Here is a 12226-nt window from a genome sequence, read left to right on the forward strand (position 1 = left end):
ATTTTGATATAAACAAAAAGAACACAGGTTTTCAATTACCCTATTTAGTGTCAACCATAGATGTAAGATGGTGCATTCGATAATATAAAAGTTTCCTGGTTGAATATAATGGTATGGGTAAATATAATGGTACATCACTGAAGGTAAATTTAGATGATGTAATATAGCGTGATAAAGACGTTTAACAAGTTTGCAAAAATCCAACGAACGTACTAACAAAACAATAATATTTGAGAATGCATTTGCATAACTGAAAAAAAGTTTAAAGCCGCGGTATTGTAAACTTCTCAAGTAAAACTACTTAAAACAAAGACACGTTTTTAATAGGACGTTAATTATCGTTCTAAGATGGAGGGTTTTCATGTTTGTAGAAAACTGTCCGATTGAATCTACGTCGCAGTTTCCTATTCTGCGGATTAGGGCAAGACATTTAGTCAATAAGACAATCAATAAGCAGATCAAAAAAGGTCATGTCATTCAAAATCGCGCCTCTGGCCCTATAGCGAAAGTTTATCACGCCACCGTTGCAAACCCGAACATGTGAAAAAAGGCGAGAAACATCCAAGGTACTCGAGGTGCATACGCAATGGTAACAACACAACAGGTGCCATTGTATTTCACGTCTGAGGCTGTACAATTCGGTATTTGGTCGTGATCGGGCAAGAATTCGCGACCGCAGGTGTAGCAAATTGGCCTGTGAGTTTGCCATCTCGAGCCCGAAGATAAGTCACCGCCTTCACCAAGAGCCTTTGCTTAAGCAATTCGTTCGGTTAACCTAGCGGTCGACAAACTACCGCTTTCGCTGTTCTTATTTTTGGCCACCGTGGCTGCCCTAATAAAGTCAACGTTCGGATATTACAACGGTGTTAACTGATAGTTTTTAAGATCCACTATTTGTTTTTACCTAAAGAGTTTTGCAGTTTCGCTGTTGAATTATTATCAAGTCAATAAACCTCGAGGCATGTTTTGTGTGTGTTAGCAATCTTAAGCCCTTTACAAAAATGTGGACCATCCTTATGACAACTGTTTGTGCGATTGGGCGAATAAGTGGGGAACTATTGGAGACCGGGTATTTCCTTGTAAGACTTACGAACTGCGTACGATAAATTTGTTTCTGGCTGCGCACACATACAACTATTATGTAGTTTATGTTAGGCCAAAGTGGTTATACAGTCACGTTTAATATTTAAATTGTATATTAAAAATGGGCTGTCCGCACCAATTATTGTCACCCGCAGTGACTATAAGATGTTACTATGGGCTTCATCTAAGACAAAATTGCGATAGTGTTACTGCGGGAGGGGTGTACCAAATAAAAAGCCACAAACCCGTGACAAAAAAAGGATAAATGTTGAGTTGTTTCAAATGTCATGTCATCCGACCAAAATGGGCAAGACAGGCAACGAAATAGAACTATGCCTGTCAATTGTCGTTCAGGCCTGTCACAAAGCCTCTTATAGGAATCAGTTAAACAGGCTTTCGCCTTAAAGCTTGAGTGTGTCGTCAAAATCCGGCACGCGCCCGCAATGGACTCACGTCGCGAGCTGTGATTTACGCGCTTTTAAAAAGGTTTAAAGACACTTGGCCTTTAGCTTGCGCGCAGGTGTTGCGAAGAACTCGTAACTCATCGAACGTTGTCTTCTTTCGAATACCACAACGGGCGCTGGATTATCTATTAGAAAATCTGGCTGCGGGAAATTTTCACTTCAGGTTAACGGGTGCGACGCTTCTCGTGTCACCTTGGAGAGATTTTGAGCTAGGTTGCCTGTGTGTTAGGTGGAAGTACCGATCTTTATCTAATATGCTATTTTGCTTTAAGTAAGTCGACACGCGAAAATATTTGTGTAATAAGCCTTTTGTCTTGTGTTCGAGAGTGCACTAGCCTCTGATTCGGCCTTGGCGACACAAATACGTTGCATAAAAACTCAACTGAATTTTGACACGGCCTTTTCAAATCACCTTTGTGGCACAGTTCAAGCAGATAACCACATAATAGTACAAACTAAAGTTAACCTCAAACTTGGAAATTGATGTCCGATTCAAGCTTTCGTGCATGTATTTATCTTAAGGAATGCGCAAAATCTTGTCAGTTTGTGGCGCAATGGTTTTAAAGTTGTCGCATCGAATATCAAAAATAACTGCCTCTATATGCGTAATGCCTATCTGCGCAAAAATCACGGAGGCGTGCGGTACGCAAAGCGAATTGCTGGTTTCGTGGCAAAATGGGGAAAATTTAAACAACCTAAGGCTGATCTAATCTTATCAAGGCAGGAATCGAGACCTCAGAATGTGAAAACACTTTAATCCTGATTTGTTTTCAACTGTTCTGAAAGGCATTTTCCGTTCGTTTATATGCTAATGACATACGTTATAGTATTTTTTAAGATAAGCTAAAATAAGAGGTACGAAATGACTTAGAACCGAATGATTGAGTTTACAGGGCGTGAGTCCACAAAAATCGTAACATTTTAAAAAGTCAATACTGTTTTAAAATCAAATGAGGTGAGCAGAGAGCCACTCTTAATAAAAAATACTATTTTCAAAATGTGTTAAACAATGGTAATGCGGTGTCCTAAACAACTTGTAATCCTCCTGAAATGTCATTTTGACAACTCCCTATACCGGATATGCAGTGCGATAAGGATTGCATCTACCTTTAAACGGGTATTATTTAAATATAGTTTGAATGTGATTCGTACCGATCAGGTATCAAACGTTAAACCTTTGCCAAACAAAATATCAATTTTAAAAAAGGAAAAAATGGCAAATAGGCAAATTAAGCATGACCGATTTAGAAATAATATTCTTATTTCCCCTTTTTGTTTTAACATACTAGAAAAGTTAACAAGGGGCTGGTTTGTTATTTTAAGTGACCTAATGTCAGAAATGTGCAAAACAACGCAAAGCGACAAAACACACGTTTTTAAAAAGATATATATATATATTTCCGTCAACCAAACACCTTACATTGCACCAAAACCAAAAACCGCGGCCACCAATGTCAGCAAAATATACTACGAAGCAGGACGGCTGGTTTCCCCTTTAAAATTCACCTGCACAACACCAATCACAAGATTGCATCTCAAGCCAGTAAACAGCACACCTGTATGCGGTGATAAACATTTTATGTGCTGCAAAACTTGCGCACACCTCTATACCGCAACCTATATGTTTTGTACTGGATGTCTGCAGCCGAATTACTTGACTTAAATACATTCAAGTCACTGTTTTCAACTTCATTGACTTGACTTAAGTGCTTTGGACAAATTATTTTTTAGTTGAAGTTCACCAAATTTATTAGCGTAACCTTTAATTTTCTTAATAAGGATTTGAATTATACTTCACTTGCCTTAATTATGATTGGAATGGGATTTAACTTGGGCAACGGATGATTTGTACTGGGACGTTTAATTGAAAAAGACTTAAATTGGACTTAAGTCATTTCAAAACAACTTGTTTAGAACACTGGCCAACTTACGTAAGAGTGATTTCCGTTACCCTCGAATAAACATTTTACGGGTCATGCTGCAAAACTTGCGCACTGCTCTTTACCCGAACCTATGTTTTGCACTTGAGGTTTGCAATCGACTTACGTAAGGGTGACCTCCTTTAACCTCGAAGCAACCCCAAGCCCGGGGGTCGCCGGAGCCAATTTGGCGGCCAGGTCGACGATCTGTAAACTCGAGTAACCCGCCACGTCGCGGTCGTTGACCTGCCAAAAAAATGACACATATAAAAAATGGATGAACAATTTTCACCAAGTTAAGTAGATGGAACAAGTGGTAAGTTAGCCGGAACGGTCTGGAAAGGCATTCAGATAAAACAAATGCTGCTGAACCGTCGTTCCTGTAAAATAGACTTCAAGTACGTCATATCGTTAAAATTGTTCTTTGGCCACGTTCCTCTTTAACAAGCCGCTCTCTCCTACATTGTATTTAAACTATATGATTCCAGTTCCATATCTGTCTACTACACCGTACGATTGCCTTTTCTGCTAGGTGACTTTTAAGACGTGCTGTTGTGCCTTAACTTTGTGACACAAAAAAAATTCATCTTTTCGGTAAGACATTCATTCTACTGTCACCTCTGTATAGAACAAACAAATTAATCGTTTTCCTTCCTTCAAGAGTATGTTTTCCTAATATACTTTTAATACTGACACAGTCGTACTTTTGGTTTGCCTCAGAAATACACCAAATCATTGTAAGATATGTAACCTCAAAATATTAGGAAAAATTTAAAGGCATATTTTGACATTAAACGAGAGTTTCGCAAGTCAATTGACTTTGCTGCGCTTTACAGGAAGAAAAATCGGAAAAATATAAAAATAAATTTCGGCAAAATATAACTTACAGTGCCAAGGTTGTAAATTGTTTAGCATATTTTAACCAAAACATTTTTAGATGAGAGTTCGATGAATTAATGCCACAGGCAAACGGGTGAAAAGAATTGATAATTCTTCTCACACATAGAAGTTTTTTATTTCGCCGCCTTGAAATATAACAAGACCGCGTAAAAGTTTAACAAATGATACGACGGTGCTAATTACCATATTCTGCAACTTATCAATTTATTTATGTTTTGGTAGTAAACTGTTAACCACCACTCCTTGTGGAGCCGAACGTTTTTAATTATAAACAGATTAAACCGTATACTATGCATGCTGTAATCTGTCTGACCTATACGGTGATCACTGATCATATACCACTCCCACAGCCCATCTAGATCGAATTCAAGACTATACTACTCTAACGACAGAACCCACAAACTATATTGTCTGTTGTTTGACCAACAAAACTTATTTAATTTTAAACGGCCTAACATGGGTGTTGATTAGTGTGGTTAAAAATAATTATAAATTGGAAGACGAAAACCTAAAATGTAAACATAGTAAGCGTAGACTATTTTAGTGCTGTCTGTGTTAGTCAAAGTTTTCAATGTTTCAACAATAGATTACATGCGGCTGAACAAAGGTGTATATAAATCACACGCGGTAGATAACCTATTATTAAGTTCACCGAATGTTACGATGTCTGAGTTAAAATGTTTCGTGGTGGGAATTGCATTACCGCAAACGAGGTGGTCCTGTTATATATTGACGTCAGAACGTCAGAGATACGAACCCAGACAACGAGATGATCTCACAAAGAAAAACAAACTCTAAAGCTTTGGATTACGCGGTGTGCAATTTAAAAAAAGACATACTTTGTCACCTTGTCCTCCTATTGTGGTAAAAGTTGAAAGTTACAAACAGTTAATCTTGCAAAGTTGTTTGCCAATGATCATTTTTTTTAATTCGGAAAAATGGCGATGCTGTTAAAAGCTTCGTTAACTTAGTAATCATTCTTTAACAATTTTATGATTTAACACTCGGAAACAACTTTCGAGGATGTTTGTGGTTAGCTGGGTTGTCCAAGTCGCTACATCTTCAACAGTTAACAACCGTAAACTTTCTTAAAAGTTAAAAATAAAACAACTCTAGTCGTGTGTTACTACTTTAGCTCAAATATCTTTGACAATATTAGGGCTCCCTTTCCCGTAAGTGCTGGAATGTTGCGGTTCGTGAACTTGACTTTAGAAGCGCTTCGTTCAGTCGGAATATATATTGCCCCATTTTGTCGCGGTTCATTGCTTTTGATATTCGCGGAGTTCGTTCGTTGCAGGTTCGCAGATCCAAGCTACGCCGCCGACAATACAATAATGAGTCACTGCGTTTTTACGGCCGCCACGGAACACTCGCCTGCGCCGCCATAGAAAGCTGCAACGTTTTGACTGCTTCCGATTATTGCTAACGGGGCATTTCGTCGGCCATAAATTGACAACTGCGCAGGTTTCTAGTCTGTGGTCATACCGGAGCAAGGGTGTTTCTGATGATTTACCACAAATAACCGAACATAGAGAAGTGCCCGGTCTGGCTATGGTGCAACACAATTATTGATCAAACTTAACAATGGTAAAATAATCTATTCCTGTTTTCCAAAGAAAGCTGCATTGTGTATTGTTTCAGTAATTATGGTATAGTTTGTTGCACAATAAAGACAATAGGTGTCGTTTTACCAAGAAAGGCGCCAAAATAGAGTTTTAAAAAGCGATTTAAACATCGTTAAGTTTGCTCTTCATTTTGGATGTGAGAAACTATTCCTAAAATAAATCCAAAAATACTAAAAGTCATTTCAAAGCCTTTGAAACTTTAAAATAGCGTTGTGTAAGTTGCTTTTTAGACAAACAAGTGCGAAGCTTGGGACAACTTCAGTCGAAAAGGATTTTGATAAAAATTGCAACTTTTCACTTATTTCATGAAATACTTTTAGAAAACCAACAATGCTCGTTTTAAGTAGAAAGCTCTACAATCTATCAAACAAACTAATATACTAAGCCAATATAAAAGTTTGCTTGACAGTTAAACCAACAGGGTGGTGACTGGTGATAGGTTAATGGCCAATTCTTACCACAGGTTAATGGCCAACACTTACTCAAGAACCAGGTATGTCACCCATTGTTGTTGCATTTGCAGAGCTAACGTATTGATATTACTTATACGTTCTTTAATACCGAAAAGAGAACATTCAAATCGATTAATTGAATTATCCTATCTGATTTGAACAGAAGTGCACCAATCAATCAACGTGTCAACGTCAATTACATACACGACAGTATCTTTCCGAATTGATTGATTGTTATGCTGGTCGGAAGCTTGTAGGTAATTGTTTACATAAACAAAGTATGCCCAAAAAGTATAGGCAAAATATTAAAGAGCGAGCAAGGTTGATCTAAACAGATAACAGTGAAAAGGAAAAATCCAAAAAGCCAATTTACAGGTTGTCAAGGTTTGTTATAACCAAAGTATGGGGAATTGTTAAAACAACCGCCACAGATTGGTCACCTTATCAGATAACAAACAATACGTTCAGCTTAAAATTATTTGTAACAACCCGGGCTCGCACCATGAAGGATTTACATTCACGCCAATGTATTATAGACCTGATGTTAATCGTAGGGCACTTGATCTTGGCACAGTGACCGAAGCACAAGTTTAGTACAACGCAATTTTTGTAATGAACAATTTTCTACACCTGCACTATGAAGGCCAGCGCCGTTCGTCTAGGCGACGTATTTTAAAGCTGGCGCCAGTTCTATATCACTGTTAGGCAATAATCCTTTGACGTGTTGGGTAACCAGCTACAAACATAACACGGGAGGGAGAAGGATGTGTTTCTGTGGGTTTAGTACACCCGATGTTTGAGCCACAAGTATGCAGTCGATGATGCGTTGCACTAACACAACTTCGAAATTGCCGAATTCAAAGTAAGTGAAATTAAAAGTTATGAGCTTGGTATTTAGCCCCATAATTTTGTGAATGAAAAAAAAAATTTGTGCTAAAAAAATAAAGGGCTTTCACTTGTAAAACTACTAAAATTTGACAAAAAAGTTTTTTTAATTTAAATTGTCGAAGTTAGGTCGCCCACAATGGCAAAATTCCTGCATAGTTTAAGTTCTGATTCGGCACTTATACGGTTCAAATAGGGGTGTCTTGAATATCAGGCAATGTATAGAGCCACGATGTTGAGGTTGTGCTAATAACGACACTAGTTTAAATGACACTTAGGCTGAATGACTTTAATTTAAATTACACATTTTTTAAATATTATTTTGATATTTGTTTTGTTCGTCTTAACCAGTTCGTGTTATCTAAAAAGAAACGCGAAAAACTTAATTTAAAAAGCTCTTCTGCAACAACCAATGATGGTAATTTTGGCGTAAATGTGTTTAGTTTATGTGGTTAAAATCGTTTTCTTTGTTGTTTTTTGATAAGTTTCAGCAATATTTTGCCGATTTTATGCAGTTGTCCGTCGCTTTCTGTCAGAAAATTCATTTGTCAGAAATAATATTTCGGAAGAAACAAACTTCTTATCAATAAACCAAATTATAAAAAAAAATACATAAAACCCCAATTAACCTGACATTCGCATGTGTCAAGTTCAGCATTTTTTGTGTTTTTGAAACTTGCTATAGTAGTTTACTCCCTTATTGGCTAAACGGAAATTTTTCAATAAAGTGGGTAGACCTAATTCCACGTCGTTTGTAATGCTTTTATAAGTCAACCTTCCTATTTTTTTGCAAGTAGAAATATTTACCGCACGACGCAGAATGTGTATTTCCAGTCTGCAGTTCTCTTTCTGCTTTGTTGAATCTCTCTGTTTTTGCCCTGATGTCCCTGCCCCTAGCATAAGAACCGATACTACAGGATAAAGTATCAGGCATCGGCTCTACTCGGATAATACCAAACATTCCTATTTACCTGCAGCAGTTGATCTCCTGGACGAAGGCCGCTATTATCCGCCACACTTCCCTTCTCCACTGCTACGATGTACGAAGGGCCATCTCCGTAGATTTGGAAGCCGAAGTTTTCCGGCCATCGATGCTTTCCCTCATCCGACATATTTTTTATTTAGTCCGTTTTTGCGCGATGTAAACTTTCGCGTTTCGCTCGTATGCTTGCGTTGCGACAAATTTACTTTCTAACACATACAGGTAGTGGCAAAAATATTTGCAAGTAGTTCAGGATGAATCTTCCAAGAACATAATTTAACTATTACCTTAATAAAGTTCCTAATTAACCTTGGCCATTCACCAATAAACTGAGTTAGTCATTTTTTTTGAATTAGGATAAAGTCTGCAGGAAAAAGACGATATCGAATGTTATTCATTATCAAACCGTCAACTATTATTCATATTCAAGTCGTCAACAAGTGTTTTTGATTTGAATAAATTTTGATTAGAGTCCTTAAAGTAAATCATAAAAAAAATATCTTAAAATAATTTTATAGCAAAAAAAAATTCTGTGTCAAAATGTTATGTCTCTTTAGATCCATACCCGATCGGAAACATCAATACTAATTTTATACCAACAGAAATCGATTGAACTTTAATCTTCCAAACTGACAGCTTTGTGTTAAAATAAATAGTATATCTCCTTAGATCCCTACCCATAGCCAATCTAAAACATCAATAATAGTTTCCACGTTCAAGATGATACCTACTTCTGTATGGGCTTTGATATTCTTATTACGTCTTACTATAACCTCCAACCATTATGCTCCAAAATAATTTCCCCCTTCAAGTTTTCCTTCGAAATGCTCAATGTTAACCTCTGACAACCAATTTTTGCTTGAGCTCTCTTGTGGTGCAAATTTGACAAAACTGAACCAATAAGTTTGAGATATATCAATATAGAACGCAAACGGTAAACCGCAGATTACATAATAGGCAGCGATCACGCCATAACACTCTCGCTTCTCTTGAAAAGCGGAACAACGCCTTCCTAACGCTACACAATGCATTGTATTTCGCTATAAGCAAGTGTGTGAGCAACAGCTGCTGCTGCGTTGGACTCGGTTTGATGCTAGGCTCCTATCATTCCTGCGACTCTACGCATGCGCACTTGATCAATTCGCGATGAAATATTTATGAGCGTTTTCAAACGTTTTCCGTGTTTTATTTTTCGCTTGCAGTCTCCCCTCTCGCGATGGCTGGCGTGTCCTGCCGTCGACCTGCGTAGAAACTGAACAGGACTTTGGAAAAATATCGCAAATGTGTCGGCGAGCCTTAATTTGACGTTTTTTGATAGAGGGAGGCGCTCGTTAAAAAGCGTTAATCGCCAGATATAAAACTGTTAGTCCTTTAATAAGAAATGGTCTCTTATGGGAATTTGCATAAAGAGTGATCAGATGGTTTTTACGGAGGAAATTTTCTGGCTTAATATACCGTAGAAATTTTCAAAAAGGGTGCCTTATGTTTTTTATAAGTACATGTTAAATGTGATTCGCAAAACATGATTTTCAACACCAATGAGTGAAGCAAATACTTTACTTGAAGATAATCTTAATAAATTTTGACTTTACACTTATGACAACGTTGGTACAATTCGCTTTTATTTTTAGGTGTTATGCTGCGAGTGTAGTGCGATGCAGCGCATGTGAAGTGGTTAATTTTTAATGTTCCACTAACGTCGCGTCAACGCCCGAGCAGGTGTTTTTTTAAGACAAGTGTGAGAATAGTTCCCTGATCAACTCTCGTTTGATATTCTGAACTTGTTTTACATGTAAAATGGTAACGCTTAAAAGAAAATTAGTTGTGGAGCCAATAAAAGCCTCGCTAAATTTTTAAACCATTTTGTTGCAAATCTTTTATCATTTAACCCATATCGGAACTATATGGAATGTTAGGCATCATTTTAAATCATACAACATAGCGACTCAAACAAACCCTTTTAGATAATTTCTAAACTTGGACTGGCGCTAAATAGCACCACAATTGTTAAAATAATTACTTTTTTCCACTGTAAAGTGCTTGGTTTAATTTGCGAAATAAATTTTTATGTGTAACACATGTACGGTGGTTCGATTTAGTGACATATTTTGTCTGACGTTCCATCGCTTTCAAAAGTAACCAACTACATACTGTTAAAGTTGCGTGTTTGACTAAAAGTTGCAAACATTAATGCAGGTATTTTGTCAAGTCCGATTCACAGATGGATCACTTGATTGAACTTCAACCTCTGATGAAATATGTGTAATAAAATGTTGGACATCGGGGATTTTGAATTTTATTGTTCATATTTAATAGGAGTATTCTTCAAAAACAAGTTTAAAAACGGTCATCTAATATATTTGAAATATTGGGGTTTGTAAGTAAAGCATCAAAGATAGAAGATCGAATTTCTGGCCAATAGGCTTATCATAATTGGACAGTTGACAAAAAATCGATCTGGACGTGATTTATAATTGGACAAGTCGAGCATATAATCCAATCACAGATTTAATTTCGAAACCTTTACGCTGCATAAATTCACAGAGGCAATCAATTTACAAGATTCTCGACACAATAGGATGAAACCTGGAAACTATTGATTAATTTAAAGCTCGGCCAATAGAGTTTTATTTAAAGTTGCAGATGTTTTAATTGATCATAGATTCACATGCAAAAGCTTGTAATATATACCGGCGATCCGTTCAATTATCACGATCTTCGAGAGCGAAACATAGCCGCGGCAATTAATTGCGTCTTTTCAAACCTGTGAACTTTGGAAATTTTCCGCTTTTCAGACAGTAGGAGCCGTTTATCTACTTGGCAACCTTAGATCGTGGTGCTCTTCGTATAACACGTGTAATCCACGCTACGCGAGAGCCGCATCACGATTTCGCTACGAGAAAATAACAACAACAAATGCCCTCCTACTCGTCGCCAAAACGCCACTCGATTGCTTTGTACGTGTCGCTTCGAGAACTTTCTCACAGTCGATCCGACCGCCGCTTGCCCATTTTCGTATCGGGTTCGTCAGGTTACGATTAGACCAAGAAGGTCACAGCAAAAGACCGAAGGTCGCAACCCAACGGTTCGCCAACTTTTTCGACTTGCGACGTGATATTGATGTAAAAAAAATTGGGAACGCCTTCTGCTATTACATCAATAATGTCGTTAAATTGATAACTACCCTTACTATACGTCAGGTCGTCAATGTTGCCACAAAGAAATTTGGATGCTGAGCATATGTTTTCTAAACGCTTTCTGTTGTTACATTAATAATTTTGTAAACTGGTCAGTCACCCTTACTGTACGCCAGTGTTCCTACCAAGAAACTTTCTGTCTGAGCAAATTTTGTTTCAGTGAGCACCAGCATTTTAAGGCAGAGTTAGCATAACGTTCAACGAATAACAAACCGTCTAAATTAGTCTAGAAATGACCAAAATATGAATCAACTACATATCACATTCACATGGCTTGACTTACACGTTGTAAAGATTTATGGCTGGGTTTTCATGGCTGATTGTACAAGAGTCCGGAAGAAAATTTGACTGCGCAGTTGGTATGGTAGTTGTGAGCATCTGTGCACATTAGAGGTAATACTGCAATACGCAAAAGTCAATTGACACCAAATTAATATCAGATATCACATTGATGTTATACATTCCATATGCTTGCCTTTGCGCCAATTTGTGATACGATTTGGGTATTTTCAAAAACCACACAAAGTATTTCAACGACCAAGTTGAGAACTCTCGAGGCACAATGTTACTCCAAGGCACACAGTTTGTGAATCACTGTCGCAAAATGACACCAGGCAGTGTGGAGATGAGTTGTGGAATTGCGAACGTTTTAACGCATCTTCTGTTCCCTCTGGAACGCAAATAATAACGTTCGCAAGCCGGATTCGACAGGTTAAATG

The 12226-nt window shown here is 37.6% G+C and overlaps 1 protein-coding gene across 1 annotated transcript in view; it reads right to left on the reverse strand.

Annotated features, from left to right (window-relative positions):
- LOC146162487 (uncharacterized) overlaps positions 1-8440 on the reverse strand; it is a 52560-nt gene extending 44120 nt beyond the window's left edge. Inside the window, exons 1-2 of the mRNA XM_083385209.1 lie at positions 8300-8440; positions 3594-3712 (exon numbers count right to left, since the gene is read on the reverse strand). Of these exons, the coding sequence (XP_083241335.1) occupies positions 3594-3712; positions 8300-8440 (260 nt within the window). The remainder of the gene's footprint in view (positions 1-3593; positions 3713-8299) is intronic.
- Between the last annotated feature and the right edge of the window lie 3786 nt (positions 8441-12226).

Source organism: Ascidiella aspersa, chromosome 3 (genome assembly GCF_963924565.1).
Source record: "Ascidiella aspersa chromosome 3, kaAscAspe10.2, whole genome shotgun sequence".
Lineage (NCBI taxonomy): Eukaryota > Metazoa > Chordata > Ascidiacea > Phlebobranchia > Ascidiidae > Ascidiella > Ascidiella aspersa.